A 19,442-nucleotide genomic window follows, 5' to 3' on the forward strand; every position below is an offset into this window, starting at 1 on the left:
CAATCAACAAGATGACAAAACTTGTTAAACACACAGACACACAACAAGATGACAACACTTGTTCAACACACAGACACACAACAAGATGACAAAACTTGTTCAACACACAGACACACAACAAGATGACAACACTTGTTCAACACACAGACACACAACAAGATGACAAAACCTGTTCAACACAGACACACAACACAATGACAACACTTGTCCAACACACAACAGGATGACAACACTTGTTCAATACACAACAGGATGACAACAGTTGTTTAATACACAGACACACAACAAGATGACAACATTTGTTCAACACAAAACAGGATGAAACATTTGTTTTACACAGAAACACACAACAAGATGACAACACTTGTACAAAACTCAATAGGATGAAACAGTTGTTTTACACAAAAACACACAACAAAATGACAACACTTATTCAACACACAGACACACAACAGCATGACAACTATTCTACAACAAATACACATTTTTAAACACACACTTGTCACTACGACACAAAAACACACAGTGCAGCCACAATTGTACCTCATACACACACTCATCAACTCTACACTCTATTTTATTCCTGTTACACAACATCTTATGTTGTACGATGAAGATTAGATAAACAAGTTAATCATCTTGAGAAAAACTCACCTGCCGCACAACAATCATCAAAGTACACAACTGTCAGAAAATGGAGGTCTGATATCTTGTGGAATCTGAAGTGATGTCATGGTTTTTATTTTGAGCAGCAAACATTTGACTAAGATAAAAATGTCCTTCGTGCTGTCTTTTAACTGAGCCCCCTCCTGTTGACCATCAACACTTTGGTGAGCCCTTGGTGGCTTCTTCAAACCTGGATCTAGAAGTCATTCTCTGGGGCGTCTGGCAAGGCAGTCTCAGTGTCACAAAGGTGCAGGTGTGTGGGCAGACTCACACACCTTCGCACTCGTGTGGGTCTGGAAGTTAAACACAATTTAGGTGTTGTTTTGTCGTAAAGAAAAAAGCTCATTACTCTTCCTGGTCTTCCTCCTCGTCCACCCTGGCCTTCCCGTGCAACTCTCCCGCCATGTTCTTGATCCAGGTCACGTCCGGCGGGGAAGCCTCCGGGATCCAGTCCATCAACCTAGGTTATCAACATAGAAGGTTCCGAACAGTAATATGAAAGCGATGTTGTCACTCGAGTCGTCACCTGTGAGCGAGCGAGCGCGGTGAAGTCTCTGACGTCACTATGAAGGGCAGCATTTCTCGGACATGCGACAACAGACCGCCAGAGGTGTTGGTGTCCTGACAGGCCACACAGAGCACTGTGGTCGACAAGAGAATTATTGATTGGTTAAGTCTGACGTCTCAGTTACAGAAGTTTCCAAGTCAAAGGTTGCACTTTCTTAACATGGTGACCAGCTCCTAATCCTGCAAACAGCCAACTGACTCTCTGACTGACCTCTCTGCAGCTGGACTGGCAGTTCCTGGATCAGTTGTGGATTCAGCCAGTTGTGGTCGGACGTCTCTTCTCTCTCACAACACGCCACTTCAAGACTTCTCTGAGGACTGTCACGGCTGATAAGATCTTATTTGGGAGGCCGGGTTAGAATTTTAGAGACAAACAAGTGATGAAAAATTTCTCACTGTTTTCCTGGAGGAAGCGAAGAGCATCTCTGTAGCCGTTGTTGCATATTTCAGACATCACCTGCCACAGGTACATTTACATCTGTTAATCCGTGTGTCTTCATCTTTTTGTTTGTATGTCTGTTTGTGTCATTGTGTGTGTGTCATTTTTTTTGCTTGGGCAAACCTTCTGGCTTCCACTTCCTTAGGTTCATCCTGGAACACCAGCTTGGGTCTCTCGGATGTAGGGGCCTTGTTCCACGCAAATCTACCGACGCCAAGGCAAAGACCACTCCAGCCATCAGCCCACAATGTCATGTGCCTGAGTGCTGCCTTCGCTTTTTCTGTTGCAGCAAGTGGGATCCACCTGATCCCAGTGGCCAGCATGGGGGCGGCTTTGGCTACAAATGGATCACTGGAATCCAGCAGCATCATGTCCAATTGACTTTTGCACACTTTTATTCCTTTGCCAGACTGGAAATGGGCAGGTGTAACATCTCTTGGCCATAGAGCTCCCCACTGATGACCATTTTCTCCAGCTATTACACCTTTGAGAGCAGGACTTTAGTAGTAGTTGCAGAAGTATTATATTAAATGCATTAGGGCTTCAGCTTCCCTAGGAGCTAGGTTCTGTCAGGCCACTGGCTACTTCCTTCCTCAGTTACTTACTGCTTCTTAGCTCATTAACCATTGACCAAGCTTCTCCCAGACTATTGAAACTGAAGCAATTTCTAGAAAGAAATCTCCAGAGAAATGAATAAAGTGTATCAATCTATCTACCTAAATTGGTTCCTTGCCAATGTGGAAGTAGTGGTCTGATGTCTTTCCCTTGACAATGGCGCTCAAAGTTTCCCATGGTCATGATGAAGGCCAATGGGGAGATGGAGAGTTGGTCATCCAGGAAGTAGCACCCTGACAAGGGTTGTGAGTGCAGCTGGGATATTGTGAGGTACAAAGCCAAAGATGCTTGCTAGGTCCAGGAACACCACATGAAGATCTCCTCTCTCCTTTTTCACAACCTGGATCGGATGCCAGATGACACTAATGTGTTCTACACATCCAGAGAAGACAGATACATATTTCCTGCATTGTCGTGTCAATTGGGTTGTTTCTTTGCAGCTTACTTGGTAGCCTGTGAGCGACCAAGTTGAAAAAGATCCTTCACTCAACGTCTAGAAGGCTGATCCATTTGTATTTGGATGTTGGTATCTCCTAAAGAAATCGCCGGCGACTGGTGCATTTTTGTAGAGCCTGTCTGTAACCCCTTTGGTGCCTGGAGCCGATTCGGGCTTGCTTTACATTCAGTACGGTCTACCTCACTCTACCTGTGTGGACTGATATCCAGTTTGTGCTCTAGTGTATTGACTATTGGCCTGCCTGACATAGGTGGGAGCCTCATTTTATGGAAGTGTGCTCGTTTGCTCCTTCCTTCTGTGATTTGTCAGAAGGTTTTCAGCTGTCCTGAGCATTGCAAGCCTGACCGGAATCTCTTCTTGCAGCAAGTTTATGCCCTGCTCCTCTGTGGCCGTCCTCCACAGCAGCCTCCTCTTCTTGACCAGCAGTCTACCTTAGTCTGCCATCTGGATGTGCGGATTGCCGGAGGAATTTGATTGACCTCAACCACTCCAGACTGTTCCACCCCATAGGCATAGATGAGATCGCCCATTTTCTCCAACCTTTTGGTGGTGGTGCCTCTGATACCTTCCAGTATGCTGCAGAGGTCTTGTTGACCTCCCTCCACAGCTTCTTGTTATATCTTCTTCTTTGCTGTTGGTCCTGATGGGTTGGGTTCAAAGTTGCTCTTGTGTACTATGTTTCTCCTCCTCTGGGGCGGGGGGGTTGATGTGCCGCAGACGGTGGTGAGTTACCTGCTGCCGACTGACTCGACCTGCCTCTCAAATAGTAGCTGTCGATTCGTCTTCCCTGCTGACTCTTCTTCAGGCACCATTTCTTGCCCTGGTTTATCTTTATGCCTTGGTACTTTGCCCAGCCACAAATGCTGTTCTGACGCTTAAGTCCTGCAACAGCTGTCGGAGCCTTGGGTAAGGCAAGTAAGTAAATAAGTAAGTAATTTATATTTATAGAGCACTTTTCCAGACCGGGGTCACAAATCATTCTCGTTTTTTTTGTTCTGTTCCTTGGTTCAATGCCGGGTGTATAGTTGTATGTGTATGTGTGTGTCTGTGTACAAAGGTGTGTATGTATGTGTGTATGAACTTATATGCTGCTGGTCTCACCTCAGGCTCCGGCGGGAAGAAGGTGTTGGTCAAGCGGTACAGTTTATCGGTGTTCACCTGGATGCCGACTTTGTTGAAGCGCACGGCATGCAGGTGGAGCGAGTTCGGGGGAGGGCAGAGGTCGCTGTCTCCGGCGTAGGCAGAGATGGTGAAGGTGTTCTTCAGACGGCAGCGCGGACGGTTGTCACTGACGGCTCCGTCCACGTAGTGCTGTTCACACGAGTCGGCGGGCTCACGTAAGGAAGGGTGTGTGTGCCATGAGTGAACGTCAACTCACCACGCGGCGATACGTCGGTGGCATGACGTCGCAGAAGAGCGGCACGAAGCAGCTGCAGGTGAGAGCCTGGGAAGAGAGACGGGGCCAAACATGAGACGCCAAGACATTTTCTGTGGCCCATTTGAAATGTTGACATTTCAATATTCTGATGACATTTTTTCGTAGAAACATCCTAAAGTTTGGCTGACCTGAATGAGATCATCTCTGCTCTCAAACTCGGACACCAGAACGTTCTTCCCATCATACACTCGAGTCAGCGACACGCAGAGTTTCCCGGACGCTCGGACGTGCGCGTCTTCAGGGAGGTTCTTCAGCATGGAGTCCTGGACTATCTGCAGCAGCTTGTATGTCGGTTGCAAGGGTCCGAGTTGATGCTTCCTGGCTTCTCTGGCCATGAACATCAAGTCCCTGCAGCATGTATCTGTACAGACACAGATTCAACGATTCCACATTTAAATAATGTCACATTCAAATATATTTTCAGCTTTGAGTCTAGATGAACTATTACATCTGTTCAGGTTATCTTCTTGTGACAGACAGACAGACAGACAGACAGACAGACAGACAGACAGACAGACAGACAGACAGACAGACAGACAGACAGACAGACAGACAGACAGACAGACAGACAGACAGACAGACAGACAGACAGACAGACAGACAGACAGACAGACAGACAGACAGACAGACAGACAGACAGACAGACAGACAGACAGACAGACAGACAGACAGACAGACAGACAGACAGACAGACAGACAGACAGATAGATAGATAGATAGATAGATAGATAGATAGATAGATAGATAGATAGATAGATAGATAGATAGATAGATAGATAGATAGATAGATAGATAGATAGATAGATAGATAGATAGATAGATAGATAGATAGATAGATAGATAGATAGATAGATAGATAGATAGATAGATAGATAGATAGATAGATAGATAGATAGATAGATAGATAGATAGATAGATAGATAGATAGATAGATAGATTTATATATATATATACTTTATTGATCCCACTGGAGGTCTCCTTCAGGAAAGTGTTTTTCCAATTAGCAAACGGCAATAGAGATTATAGCTCATGAAAATAAAAATAAGAAGAAGAACAAAGTTTCTATTAAAAAAAAATTCAAGATGACACAATCTAAGTCTTTAGATAAAGAACATAGATCAAAGACAAACGACAAAGACATGATGTGTAGCAAAGTTTAGAAACAACAAAAACAGCAAATAAAATAACACCTTTGACAGATATTTTATTGCAGCCTGGTTCAAATAAGCTTAAATAACAAAATAAAAAATTATATTCTTGTTATTTATGTATGTAATGTTTTTATGAACGTAAAGACATCAAATGTTGATACTTTGATTTTTCTATTTTTTGAGCATTGGGTGTTTTTTTTAAATTATGAAATCAATGATTTCTATATTAAAAGGTTAAATGTGTGTCTTTTTAAAACAATATAAAGTGTGTTTTTATCACAATATTTAGAGTTTGATATTCTAAGTACAATGATTCCATTTTTTTGTTTTCAAAATTCATTTTTAATTCATATACATTTTGGTATATAAATGTTCACTGAAATCGTAATTCAAATAAAAATTAAGAGGTTAAAGATAATATATTAAACAATAATATATAAACGAGTTGGAATATTCTGACTTTTTTACCTGTAAATAAACCCATCATTTATTTATTATATATTTTTAAAAACAATGTTCATGTTCACATGGATAGTTTGAGGCCCTCACCCAGCGGGAGGTCCAGACAGAGGACAGCAGCGGTCAGAGCTCCCGCTGAAGCTCCGTAGATCTTGAAGGCTCTCTGGAAGAGACTCGGGAATCTCTCCAGGATACAACTGGAGACCCCGACGTAGTAAATCCCCATGAAGCCGCATCCCGCGAACGAGACGCTCCACTCACTCTCCAAGTCAAACATCGTCTTCCAGCTTCTCGAGAGAATAAAGTAAGTAAGTAAGTAAGTAAGTATTTTTTTTATTTATATAGCGTTTTTCCAGATCAGGGTCACAAAGCGCTTAAACAATCAAAACAATATTCAATAAAGTATATACTTTAAAGGTCAAGATAAAACTTCAACCCAGAGGTGCGAGCATCACCTGGACACGCCCACAACAAAAAGCTCGCAGCGGATTCGTCATCTTGGCTCCAGCGATTGCTCGCTCCTGATTGGCAGATGGACGCCACGTGACTTGGGGTTAACAGCTGGAACAGTTGAACTGTTCTTGATGCGACATGGACGTTCCTGTGCTGGACTTCAGCGTCTTCCAGCTCAGCGAGGAAGATGTTTGTGACCACGACCTGCAGACGCTGTGTGCACACATCAGAGACGCATTTACTCAAGTTGGATTCGTGTTTCTGAAGAACACCGGGATCTCTCAGGTGGAGGTGAGTGGGTCCAACTGTCACGTGGTGATCTCGACACTTTTAAATCATGGACGAGTGGTTACAAACATTGTCATTCATGGGCTTATCTGAGTGTAAAACGTCATCAGCGGTGTAGCAGAGTGTTGTTCTCTATTCTGTCAGTAGGTGGCAGCACAAGCCTGGCGTTTTGTGACCCTGGTCTGGAAAAGCGCTATACAAATAAAAATTACTTACTTACTTACATTCAGGGTACCAGGCATGTGCCAGGCTCTAAAGGAAAGCAGGTGACAGCCAGTCCATGAACATCTCCCCACCATGTTCACCAGAACCCCTTGGTTCAGTAACTGTTGAACTGGAGTCAAAGTGCTCTTGATTGGGTTCCCAATGAAACCAAGATTGACAAGCAGGTTCAACAACTGTTTTCTGCTTCTGACTTCTTGAGGATCAACTAGTCAACCAGACATGACTAGATCTTAACCCACTTTGCCCTCATTGGCCCCAGGGCTACCTTCACACACCTTGAGGTCGGCCTCTGCGCCAGGGAGTAGTCGGATGGAAGCTGCGAGCAATTAAACACTAGCACCTCTATGGGCAGAGACTCTGTCTTAAAATGTACCTGACGATTGTTCTAATAGTTTGTTATTTTAGCCTGATGATCATACGGAAATAATGTGTAATCTATTGGGTTGATTTACATATATTATTCTCAATAACCAACCAAATCTGGATTTTAAACTCGTTCATTGTCAACTAATTGATAATTGATAGAGTGGTGAGGACTGTGGAGAAGATCATCGGGACACCACTCCCCCCATCCAGGACGTTGCGCTGTCTGAACAGAATTGTGACTGACCCCACCCACCCCCTCTACGGACTGTTCTCTCTCCTCGCGTCTGGCAGAAGGTTCCGCAGCATCTGCTGCAGAACAGAAAGATTTAGCAACAAGTTCTTCACTCCACCCATCAGACTGTTGAATGAAAACATGACTTGAGCTATGCACTATTTAAAATATTATGTTTGTGACCCTGGTCTAGAAAGGCGCTATATAAATAGAGATTATTATTATTATTATGTATTTATTCTACTTATAACATATTAGCATTATTGTTAACTTATTTATATTTATACTTTTATATACATTCATTATTATATGCAATATTTAAAACGTTATTGATTTATTCTGTTTATACTATATAGCACTATTTTTAACTTATTTATATTTATACTTATTATATATACATTCACTCTGCTGAGTTTTTAACGGTTGCCAAGCAACGAAATTTCGTTGCCACTTTCACTGCTGTGTTTTCTGTACAATGACAATAAAAGAAAGTCTAATTTAACTAAATGTGTTAAATTGTATTATTTATTGTGTTCTCATCACGTATGAGTATCTATCAAAAGAGGAAAGCCACTGAAATATTGACTGGTGACTTCTTTATTTGTAATAAAGGCTGATGTGGACAGACGTTCTTCTACTCTTACAACCATAAACAACTAGTGACGTCAGCCGTGACCCACAATTCACACACCTTCAATTATTACAATCAAAACAATATTCAATAAAGTATATACTTTAAAGGTCAAGATAATACTGAGAACACAACAGGAGTTCCAGAAAATCAAGATAGACTGTCCGGAGGGTTTGCCCGGAAAGTTTGGCCAGGTAGCTGTACCTTCTGCCATGACTCCTCCTTGGCTTCATGGGCAGGGGTGTCTGAGGGTGTTGTGGAGACCAGCACTCCCTGGGTACCCTCTGGTTCCAGAGTTAGTGTGGATAGCGGTCGGAGCCTGTGGTCCTCAGTCTCTATCGTTCGTGTGGATAGGGGCTCTGACAGAATCCTATGTTGGCTCCTCAGGTTTGGCCTCCAAGTCTCTTGATCAGGTCCCATGTGACATGTTGTCTGTCAAGTTATGTTCTGCCTGGCCCTGATTTTCAGAGATAAAGTGAGCTTGTGCACTCTTGATTTTCTGGAACTCCTGTTGTGTTATCAGTTTTATCTTGATCTTTAAAGTATATACTTTATTGAATATTGTTTTGATTGTTTAAGCGCTTTGTGACCCTGGCCTGGAAAAGCGCTATATAAATACTTACTTACTTACTTACTTTTTCCCTGAGTGTCTGCTTTAGAGGTGAGTGGTCCATGTCTCTGCTCCTATCCAGCGTTCCATCCTAAGGTTATCATCTCCTCCTACCAGGCGACGATCCTTTTCGCCGTGAGCGGATTTTAATATTATTATTTAAATAAACATTCATCATGTATAAATCTGGATTCAAACCAGCTAATTGTTAACTAATTTAACTTAATGTAATTAATTTCATTTTTTGTTTTATATTTACAAAAACTCCACAAATGTTTATGAGTAGTAGTTGTTTCTGAGTATTTATTCCTTATCATGATCATCAGTATCATTTGGCTTCCGGTGAGCCTTTCAACGGCTGTTTCGAAAGTGGTCTCCTGATTTTAATGCCAAAACAGTCGTTTAAATGAGTACTTATTCTGATATTATTGTGGAGCAATAGCAATATTTAGCATATTGAAAGAGCGCCTCTTTCTTACTTGTTTATTTATTATTTTTCATTATTTTATGTTATTGTGTAAGTTTTGTTAATTTGTGTTATTCATGTGTACAGAAAAATTATATTTCTATTTTTAGTTAAGTTAAGTTAGTTATTTTGAGTTAAACTTTAGCAGGCACGTTGGGCAGCTTTAGGGTCTTTGTGGGTCCGTTCGGCTCATTCGAGTCATTCGATGAAGAGCAAGCATGTGCGAAGCAGCCGAGTGAAGTGTTTCTGTCTACAGAGAAATAAAATCATCGAAACCAATGCACGCCTGGAATCTAGTTTAGGGTTCTAAGTGCGCAACATAATGCTCATATCTCTAAGGATATGTCTCAAGCATCACGGATCTAGGATCGCGATGCCCTTTTTAACAGAGAGTCGATGGAGATGTTTGACATTCACGACAGTAACCAACGTCCCACGAGCGGTGATGTCATCAGTGCTGTACGTGGGTCTTTTGAATGCTCGCTCCATTACATATAAATCCATTTTCTCTGAATAATCTCTTCAAGAGAAAAGTTGGATTTATTGTGTCTGTCTGAGACTTGGCAGAGAGAGGAAGAGATTATTCATCTGAACGAACTCAGTAGGCAGCGCTGTCCTAGGGAAGCCTCGCCTCTCTGGTCGTACAGTTTATAGAGAGAGTTGTTCTTGCAAAGTGATTCAGACACAGGAATTCACTTCTTTTGAATCTCAGATGATCTTGCTTGGTTTTACAAGACCTTTCTATTGTGTGTCAAATTACCGCCCGCCTGCTCCTCTAGTGGTGTCCTTGAAAGACTTTAGTGACTTCCTATCTTCAATCATTCAAATGGAATCTGTTCTTATTCTTGGAGACTTTAATCTTAGTGTTGATGACATCACATCTTGCTCTGCTAAAGAACTTTTAACTTTAACAGAAGCCTTTAATTTTGAGCAACATGTTTCTGAAAGCACTCACCAATAAAGGCCACACTTCAGACTAAGGGTTTACTCTTGGCCTGGACATTTCTAATGTATCTGTACATGATGTCCATCTGAGTGATCTTTCTCTTGTCTTGTTTAACCTGGACTTCATCCCTGAACCTAAGCCTAAGTCCTGAGTGGCACTCAAGGACTCATTCATTCCTCAGGCTGTTAGATTGTACAATTCTCAGTTTGGGGGCAGGAGTGGAGCGAAAGTACCGTGGTGTTCTATTCTATGTTAATCTTTGTATCCTTTGTCTTTTTTATTTGTCTTTGATCTATGTTCTTTATCTTTAGACTTAGATTGTGTCATATTGTTCTTTCTTTTCATTTCTCTTTGTTCTTGTTCTTATTTTTTTGAATAATGGTCTGTATTGCTGTGTCTAATTGGAAAAACAATTTCCCGAAAGAGACCTCCTGAGGGATCAATAAAGTTCTACCTACTTAGCTACCTGTTGAATCGAACTTAAAAATTCAGAAAAAACGGTGCCCTTGGACAAATGAAGATCTCCTGAGTCTGAAGAGACTTTGTCGAAAGACTGAGCGTCCCTGGAAGTCCACTAAACTTGAGGTGCACAGACTTCACCTCAGTGATATGAAGTCTTCATAAAATTAGATGATGGAAACGGCCAGATCTGATTACATCAGGAATCTAGTAGCAGTAAATAAGAAAAACCCCAAAGTGGTGTTTTACACGATCAATTATCTTGTGTCTCCTGCTGCTCAAATCACACCTGTCTTCTGTGAAGCTGACAGCAATGCATTGTTGAGATTTTTAATTGACAAACTTAAATTGATCAAATACAAAATCTCTCCCCCTTTGTGTGGAACCCCTGCTGTCACTGAGCCTGTCTCCTCCCCGTGGTCTTCCTTGCCTCTGGTGAGCAAGATGAAACCCTCCTCTTGCTCGTCAGACGTCCTTCCTTGTAGGCTTTTTATCAAAGTATTTGATGTAATTGGGCCCTTGGTTACCAAAATAGTTAACCTCTCCCCTTTCACAGGTTGTTTTTTTTGGCATTTCAACATACCATTGTGGAGCCTCTGCTCAAAAAGCAAGGCTTAGACCAAACTGACCTCCGAAATTTTACGCCCCTAAGCTCCCTTTCATGTCCAAGATCTTGGAGAAGGTGGTGTCTGAGCAGCTGTCTTTGATCCTGGATCAGAGCGACATCCATGAAAAGTTTCGGTCTGGCTTCCGTAAACATCACTCTACAGAGACAGCTTTATTGAAAGTGTCCAGTGACATCATGATGTCGGCTGACTCGGGTAAATTCACTGTTCTGGTTCTCTTGGATCTGTCCTCAGCCTTTGACACAGTTGATCAGAATCAGAATCAGAATCATAATCCTTTATTTTTCCCGCGAGGGGAAATTCGGTTCAACAACAGCCAGAGTAATATACCAAGAAAATAAAACACCCAGAAATAAAAAATAATAAAAAGAAAAAGAAAGAAAATCTAAATAGAATAGAAAAGAAATAAATCTGCACTATATTATATATTCACAATCATATTTACAAAAATAACAAGAAAGATCACCAGATACTGCTGAGAAGACTGAGGGCTGAAGTGGGACTGTCTGGGTCTGTGTTAGAATGGTTCTCATCTTACCTTTCTGGGCAAAGTTTTAGTGTATCTGCCAATCAAATGAGGTCTGAATCAGCGGATCTGTTGTGTGGAGTCCCTGAAGGTTCTGTTCTGGGTCCTTTATTGTTTTTTCTGTACTTGAAATCATTCAGAGATTTCCTGCTCTTTTGATCCAACTGAGCCCAAACAAAACATCTCAAGACATTTTTATTTGTGCAGGCTTTCCCTTGATTTTCTGAGACTCCTGTGTTTGTCTCAGTGTTTTCTTGACCTTTTAAGTATATATTTTATTGTTAATATTATAGTATTGTTTTGATTGTTTAAGAGCTTTGGGACCCTGGTCTGGAAAAGCACTCTTAGGTTAGGTTAGGTTAGGTAGAACTTTATTGATCATAATAACAAGAACAAACAGAAATAAAGAGAAAGAAAAAGATGATACAATCTAAGTCTAAAGATAAAGCTAAAGAAAACGAAGACATAGGATACAAAGATTAACATAGAACAGAACATCATGAACAGAACAGAACAGAACAACTCTTGCTTACTTACTAAGATATTGATCGATCAAGTTCTTGAATGAGACCGAGTGTGTTTGTGTCAGTCAGAGAATCAAGGTTATTCAAGGTCATTCTCAAGAATCATCAGTTGTAGTTTGTCCAGAGATCTCTGAACAAACTACTGTCCACCATGGATGATCATTCCTTGTGCTATTAGACTTTATAACTCTAGGAGGCAGAGTTTGGGGGCAGGAGCAAAGTGAAAATATGATTTATCCTTTTCCTTTGTATTCTTCCCTTTGCATTATTTCTTTTGACCTATGTTATTATATTTCGATCTATGTTCTTTATACTTGTGCTTTGTTTTGCACCTTGTTCTTGTTCATGTTTTTATGATGTCTGCTGTGAACTCTCCAATGGGCTGGGTTAGAACAGATTGTACCAGCATCATGTGACTGAGAGTATAAAGGTTTACAGCAGTGAAGGGTGTTTCAATCGCAGAGACATGGAGATGACTAAAGTTCATCTGAAGAGAGAATCTTTCTCTTGTTCCATCTGTCTGGATCTACTGAAAGGTCCAGTCACTCTTCCCTGTGGACACAACTACTGTAAGGTCTGTGTTGAAGTTTGCTGGCAGGACAAGGGCATCTTCAATTGTCCTCAGTGCAGACAGAGCTTCAGAGAGAGACCTCGCCTCCAGAAGAACACCTCGTTAGCAGAGTTAGTGGAGGAGCTGAAGAAGACTGGAGCAGCTCAGGAGCTCTGCTGTGCTGGACCTGAAGATGTGGCCTGTGATGTCTGCACCTGGAAGAAGATGAAAGCCATCAAGTCTTGTCTGATGTGTCTGGTCTCCTACTGTGACCTTCACCTCCAGACTCATCTAGAAGCTCCGGCCTTCAGGAGACACAAGCTGGTCCAGCCGTCCAAGAATCTCCAGGAGATGATCTGCTCTGAACACGAGAAGGAGAAGAAGATGTTCTGTTGTACTGATCAGCAGCTCATCTGTTCTCTCTGTGTGGACCAACACAAAGACCATGACATCGTCTCGACCACAGCAGAGAGGACGGAGCGAGAGAAAGACGTGGATCAGAGTCGAGGAAGGATCCAGCAGAGGATCCAGAAGAGAAAGAATGAAGTGAAGCTGCTCCAGCAGGAGGAGAAGAAAATCAGAGTCTCCGTTGTTGAAGCAATGACAACCAGTCAGAAGACCCTCGGCCAGATGATCCAGATGCTCCAGGGAAGAAAGTCTGATGTGGAGCAGCAGATCAAAACGGAGCAGGAGACTCAAGCCACTCGAGTCCGAGGACTTCAGGAGCAGCTGAAGCAGGAGATCTCTGAGCTGAAGAAGAAAGATGCTGAGCTGCAGCAGCTGTCACTCACCGACAGTCACAGCGTCTTCCTCCATAACTGGACCTCAGTCTCAGAGGTCAGTGAAGACATGCTCTCCTCTATGACCCTTGAGCAAACTCAGCGCTGCTGTGAGGAAGCAGCAAAAGCCATATCAGCCTGCGTAGACCATCTCCAGGACCTTGTGCGAGACACGTGCACCGACATCTCACTGATCCTCACTGGTCCATCTAGTGAGATAGAAGTTCCTCACATACTCACAGGACATTACTCTGGATCCAAACACTGCACACAGATGGCTGAAGTTGTCTGAAGGAAACAAGAAAGTGAGAAACATGGAAGGAGATCAGTTTCATCCTAATCATCCAGACAGATTCATTAAGTATTGTCAGGTCTTGAGTAAAGAGTCTCTGACTGGACGTTGTTACTGGGAGGTGAAGAGGACAGAAGGATCTTTTGAAGTATCAGTTTCATACAAGAACATCAGCAGATCAGGAGAAAAAAGTATATTTGGATTTAATCACAAATCTTGGAGTTTATATTGTAATGACTCTGGTTGTTCATTTACCCACAACAACATCACAACTGAAGACGTCAATGTGAGACCCTCCACAGTGGGGGTGTACCTGGATCACTCTGCAGGTCCTTCTACAGCGTCTCTGAGACCATGACTCTCCTCCACAGAGTCCAGACCAGGTTCACTGAGCCTCTTCATGCTGGAGTCCTTGTCGGGTCCTCGTGTGAGTTTGTGAAGCTGAAGTAGACAACAGTGTGATTGTGTGTCTCCAGGAGTGACATCATCACATGAAGCTTCAATGTTTGGATGAACGTCTCTGAGAACCTTTGTTTGTTGTTTGTGCTGCACTGAAGACATAGTGACGTCATGTGACTCAACTTAACTGTCCAGCATCTCTGTGGGATTTTACTTCTTACTGATGGTGACAAGAATTTATTTTGATATCTTCTTGAAATCTTCCTTGATAAACATGTTCATGATCAGACTGGTGTGTGTCCTTCCTCTGACGGTCACTTCCAGGAGAGAAAATAACTTTTATTGTCAACACTTTGACCTTTGCACTGCTATCACACAGAAACGCACACTCATAAACAGATACAGTACCCTTTAATATACACTACACAAACTGGGGGGGTAGTTACATACTTGGCATACAATATATCCTAACAAAATGAATGCCAGGGTCTTCTGTCAATCAAATAAGGTCCGAATCAGCGGATCTGTTGTGTGGAGTCCCTCAAGGTACTGTGTTGGGTCCTTTATTACTTTTGCTGTACTTAATTCCCCCGGGTTAAATTGTAACGGACCGCCTCAAATAACTCATAGAGAGATTGTCACAAACGCATTTTCTTCTAATATCTTTACTTATTAACTTAATCTTAGAAATGTATTTAGCAAATTGCGCTCCATAACGGAGGGATTAAATAAACAGTTTGTCATGAAAAAAAACAATTTAAACACCCGTGACAACCCCACAGTCAAAATCATTTGAAGGAAAGATGAATGTAGCTGAGTACAGAGATATCCTGGAAGAAAACCTTTTCCAAAGTGCTCAGGATGTCAAGATGGGCTGAGTGCACATTAATGAGTAAAAAATGAACTTGAGTAAATGTAAAATGATTTTAGTAAATGGCTGCAAATTAACAAAGAGCGACGAAAAGAAAGGGGTCTGATTACTTTCCGTAACCACTGTATATTACTTTATATATGTATATTATAGTACTACACATTTAACCTTTTAATATAGAAATCATTGAATTCATAATTTAAACAAAATAACTCAACATTTGATATGTTTACATTAATTATACAAGCTGATTTACTTTCATGTTTCTTGGATCCATATACATAAATAACAAGAACATATTTTTTTGTTATTTAATCTTATTTGAACTGGGCTGCAATAAAATATCTGTCAAAGGTATTATTTTATTTGCTGTTTTTGTTGTGTGTTGTTGTTTGTATGTTCTTTATCTCTAGACTTAGATTGTATCATCTTGTACTTTCTTTTTATAGAAACTTTGTTCTTATTTTTATTTTTATGATTAATCGTCTGTATTGCTGTGTTCTAATTGGAAAAACAATTTCCCAAAGCAGACCTCCTGAGGGATCAATAAAGTTATATCTATCTATCCATATTAAAATATTCACTGTGTCAAGTAGTGGGTCGATGACATCATCTGTCTCAGGTGGACGCGGTGATGGAAGAATCCAGGAAGTTCTTCCTGCAGCCGGAGGAGCTGAAGCGACCCTTCAGCCGGGGCAGCTTCCCGAACAACACCAACCACGGCTGGGTGTCCCTGGAGACGGAACGGTGGGACACCGCGATTCTCTTGACTCCAAATGTTGTCGTGACTTGTTGTGTGGTTTCGTTTTCAGGTTGAACCCGCAGAGGCCCGGAGATCTGAAGGAGTCCTTCAACTCCGCGTCTTTCCATCCAGATATAGTAGATCAACTTTCATTCTTTAGTACTTGTTGTTGTTGTTTGTTCCGAGGTCCTGGTTCTGGTCTGCCGAGCTTTCATTTGTGGGTTCAGAGAAGCTCTGCAGGAGAGATTTAAGTACAATTGGTTGGTTAAAAATATATTAAATAGAGATTTAAAATGAGTCAAAATGTAGTTCACCTCAAATACATTAAATTCAACTTCCAAAGGTTCTGAATTATTTAGTGGTTATTTTGTCGACTTTTCAATAACTTTAATTTTGCAAATAAAAAAGATGTTATTATATGTTACATATTTTTGTTGACATGTTTTAATTCTAAGAAGATATTTTCGCCCGCGGAGTTTGACTTGCTGATGTAGCAGAATAGAAAAGTTAAACCTGGTCAAAAGTCTGAGACACTCATGTCTGCCTCTGTAAGTCGAGTCACAGGGACTCAAGTGTGAATGATTCAGTAACTGAGTACGTTACACATCCTGCGGATTCATGTCTTCTGTTAGGAGTGCGTGCGATGGGAACAACTTCCTGTTGATTATTTGTGAAGTCTTTGTAGGTTTTTTTTTTTTTTAACTTATCAATAGAATAAAATATTTCAGGACCACAAGATCCCGGTTCAAAACTACTTTCGTTATTCAATTATTATTTATGAATTAATTTCCATACATTATTTAAATAATTCAATTATTTTATGTTTTCAATTCACTTATTGTATTTTATTTTGTTATGTTTTATTTTATTTATTCTATTCTATTCTGTAACCAAACCACCAAATATTGAAACGTTAAACCTGGTAAAAGGAACGAGAGACTCATATCTGCCTCTACTGGTTGAGTCACAGGCGACTCAAGGGTGTATGCGAGTACGTTACACTTCCTCCTGATTCACTTCCTGTTAGTGCGTGCAAGTAGGAACAACTTCCTGTTGATTAGCTGTAAATATTTATGGTACAGATGTCTTTGTTGGTTCTTTATGTTCTTTATATTTATTCCTCATCAGGAGATGAAGTTCCCTCAGGGACAGAACATACCGGTCAAAAACTATTTCTACTTGTCTACTCTTGGAACACTTCAGTTCTTTTAAATGATTATTTAATTTCCATCTATTATTTTTAAAATTATTAAATTGTTATATATGTATTTAAATCATCTCATTTTATTGGAATTATTCTATTATTCTCTTTTCAAAACAGCATATTTCCTGTGTTGTTTTTACAAAACTGCTAATGTTTTCCTATTCTGATATTTCCAGAGGGAACCATAGAGCCCTCTAGTGGGCAGAAACCGCTTAACATGTACAAAAAACAACTCTTTTATTAAAGTCCTGCTGTTTTGCATCTTATTTTGACCTAAAAACAGTTTGATTTCACTGTAACTAGTTCCATGTCCTCTGTGAGAAATCTCCTGCTCAGAATGTTCTGTGGCCGATGACTCGTCTTCTCCCTCAGAAATGGCCGTCCGGCCAGTTCCAGGAGATCCAGGCGTCGTTCTTCCACAGGTGTACAGAGCTGAGTCTGCGGGTGCTGAGAGTGATGGCCCTCAGTCTGGACCTGGCCCCGGGGGTCTTTGAGGACGCCCACCGAGCCGTCGGCAGTAAGTTGTGGTGCAGACGGACGAGGAGGTTTGACGAGGATCTCAGTAGATGTCGGGTGTGAGTCCAGCCGACAGGAACGGAACCACCCTGCGCAGCCTCTACTACCCGCCGCGGAGGGGCGAGGAGGCCAAGGAGGGGCAGCTGAGATGCGGAGAACATTCCGACTACGGAAGCATCACGCTGTTGTTCCAGAGCTCCGAGGGGCTCCAGGTATAGGCTGGTGTTCCTCAGGGATCATTCCCGACTCCTCCCGAATATTGACCGAGTCTGCGTCATTCAGGTGCGTCATCGCTCGGGGGAGTTCGTCTCTGTACCCAGAGTACCCGGAGCGGTTCTGGTCAACATCGCCGACCTCATGCAGCGTTGGACGAGCGACACGTTCGTGTCAGTGGTGAGTGACGGATCACATGACTTCCTGTTTTGAAGAGTTCCGGATAAGATTTTGAGATATTTCTTTATGAACATATATCAGTGTCATAAGAATATTGAATTGATTTAACATTTCAAATTATTATTATTTTTGTTTGATTGATTTGTTTTTTGAAACCTTGCGTGATCTCAGGGTCAAGGTGACCCGGAGGCCCTGAGATAACACAAGGGTAAAACATTGCATTTTTTTTTAAAATAATTTAATGAAATAGTTGCTGTATTTCAAGGTTATTTTTTTTTATGAAATTAAAAATATATATATATATATATACATATATATTTTTTTAATTTGTAGCCTTTTAAATTCAATATAAAATGTTGGTTTAATAGAGATTTTTTTTTTTTAATTTAAAAGGCTACAAATAAAAACATTTTTTTTGAGTTATTGGAGTAAGAATATCAAAATATGTGTAAAAAAAAGAATGACAATCATACTGTAGATTGTTTTATTTAATTATTAAAGAAAAACAAATTTCAATGTAGAAATAATTAAATACATTAACAAAAAAGTAACTCAATTCTCTAAAAATGCTAAAACATTTCAACTAAAAAAAATGTAAAGTTTCAACAATCGAAAATGTTAAATTCCACCATTTCGATATTCTGACGTCACTGATTTACTTTAATACGCTTTTGACATTTTTTTTGTTGGACTGATGATAGAGAAGTCGAATAGAACAAAAATTGACGAAGTAGATAATAATTATCATGATGATTGTAAAACTGGTTTATTGTTACGTAAGCAGAGATCATTCTGAGCCAGAAGAGAGTAGCAGCTTGTTTGCTCTTTTAATAGCAATTATTTTGATAAATTTACAAGGAAAGATAAGTATAGCTAGTAAGTAGTAATTCAATTCCAAAACAGTGTTGATCATTGTATTGAGGTACGAGACGAGAAAGTTTGAGTTGATGAAAAAACTGTTCATGAAAAAGTTAACCAAAGGTTACTTATATTTTAATCTTTAAAAGGCGTGTGTTCATAAATCACACAAAACTATTGTGTCCTTCAGCTCCACCGCGTTCTGCTGCCCCCTGCTGGCGACGACAGCACGCGTCAGTCTCTGGCCTACTTCCTGCAGCCTGATGACGACGCTGTGATCACGTGCTGCGATGGTTCCGACAAGTATCCTCCCGTGATGTCCGGAGACTACCTGACCCAGAGGTTCATGAGTTCTTACGGACACGAGTGACTCAAGTCTCCAGTCCCCTGCCTCTCACCCCGTGTAGCTGGGACGTTGTCATTAAAGATCACTTTTTACCCCCTTTTTGTGTTCATTTCAAATTAAAAAAATGTCAAAAATATGAAATTGCATTAATGTGATCGGATTTAAAAATCTTAATTTTCTTAATCTTTTTAAACATCCAAATTAAAGTTATTTTATCAATAAAAATATTGAATTGAGGTTTAAAAAGATGAATAATTAAGTACGTTTTTATTTTTAAAGGCTTTAATCACATTTGCAATTATACTGTTTAAATGAAAAAACATGACATAAAAACTCGTCATTCTGATG

General features: G+C 40.8%; 3 protein-coding genes across 5 annotated transcripts; 2 read left to right on the forward strand and 1 right to left on the reverse strand.

Annotated features, from left to right (window-relative positions):
• Nucleotides 1-720: 720 nt before the first annotated feature.
• On the reverse strand, nt 721-6,229 carry LOC148073443 (patatin-like phospholipase domain-containing protein 2). 2 transcript variants are annotated; one of them, XM_087797420.1, is made up of 9 exons: nt 5,883-6,229; nt 4,311-4,543; nt 4,123-4,188; nt 3,846-4,055; nt 1,630-1,690; nt 1,445-1,570; nt 1,193-1,307; nt 1,016-1,126; nt 721-959 (listed from the first exon to the last, which is right to left on the reverse strand). In XM_087797420.1, exons 1-9 carry the CDS (start codon nt 6,067-6,069, stop codon nt 863-865), a joined length of 1,206 nt encoding a protein of 401 aa, XP_087653546.1. In that variant the 5' UTR covers nt 6,070-6,229; the 3' UTR covers nt 721-862. The 2 variants fall into 2 exon arrangements, with proteins under 2 accessions (XP_087653546.1, XP_087653547.1); XM_087797421.1 differs by lacking the exon at nt 5,883-6,229 and adding an exon at nt 5,137-5,191.
• A 116-nt stretch (nt 6,230-6,345) lies between these two features.
• On the forward strand, nt 6,346-19,189 carry LOC148073444 (uncharacterized). Of its 2 annotated transcripts, none has more exons than XM_087797422.1 (7): nt 6,346-6,536; nt 15,658-15,782; nt 15,848-15,914; nt 17,354-17,498; nt 17,567-17,709; nt 17,780-17,890; nt 18,939-19,189. In XM_087797422.1, the coding sequence occupies exons 1-7, from the start codon at nt 6,384-6,386 to the stop codon at nt 19,116-19,118; spliced, it is 924 nt and encodes a 307-aa protein (XP_087653548.1). In that variant the 5' UTR covers nt 6,346-6,383; the 3' UTR covers nt 19,119-19,189. The 2 variants fall into 2 exon arrangements, with proteins under 2 accessions (XP_087653548.1, XP_087653549.1); XM_087797423.1 differs by lacking the exon at nt 6,346-6,536 and adding an exon at nt 14,105-14,192.
• LOC148073445 (E3 ubiquitin-protein ligase TRIM47-like) lies at nt 12,611-13,770 on the forward strand. The gene has a single exon (XM_087797635.1). The coding sequence runs from the start codon at nt 12,611-12,613 to the stop codon at nt 13,763-13,765; it is 1,155 nt and encodes a 384-aa protein (XP_087653761.1). The 3' UTR covers nt 13,766-13,770.
• Nucleotides 19,190-19,442: the final 253 nt, after the last annotated feature.

The sequence above is a fragment of the Callionymus lyra genome, chromosome 8 (genome assembly GCF_982586985.1).
Source record: "Callionymus lyra chromosome 8, fCalLyr1.hap1.1, whole genome shotgun sequence".
Classification (NCBI taxonomy): domain Eukaryota; kingdom Metazoa; phylum Chordata; class Actinopteri; order Syngnathiformes; family Callionymidae; genus Callionymus; species Callionymus lyra.

Coding starts and splice junctions, on each gene's coding strand:
- LOC148073443 (XM_087797420.1), bottom strand. CDS start 6,069: ATGTTTGACTTGGAGAGTGAGTGGAGCGTCTCGTTCGCGGGATGCGGC. Junction 4,056..4,122: donor CACCGACGTATCGCCGCGTG/GTGAGTTGACGT, acceptor TCGTGTGAACAG/CACTACGTGGACGGAGCCGT. Junction 1,691..3,845: donor TCTTCCCGCCGGAGCCTGAG/GTGAGACCAGCA, acceptor TACCTGTGGCAG/GTGATGTCTGAAATATGCAA.
- LOC148073444 (XM_087797422.1), top strand. CDS start 6,384: ATGGACGTTCCTGTGCTGGACTTCAGCGTCTTCCAGCTCAGCGAGGAA. Junction 17,499..17,566: donor CGCCCACCGAGCCGTCGGCA/GTAAGTTGTGGT, acceptor GTGTGAGTCCAG/CCGACAGGAACGGAACCACC. Junction 17,891..18,938: donor GCGACACGTTCGTGTCAGTG/GTGAGTGACGGA, acceptor TGTGTCCTTCAG/CTCCACCGCGTTCTGCTGCC.
- LOC148073445 (XM_087797635.1), top strand. CDS start 12,611: ATGGAGATGACTAAAGTTCATCTGAAGAGAGAATCTTTCTCTTGTTCC.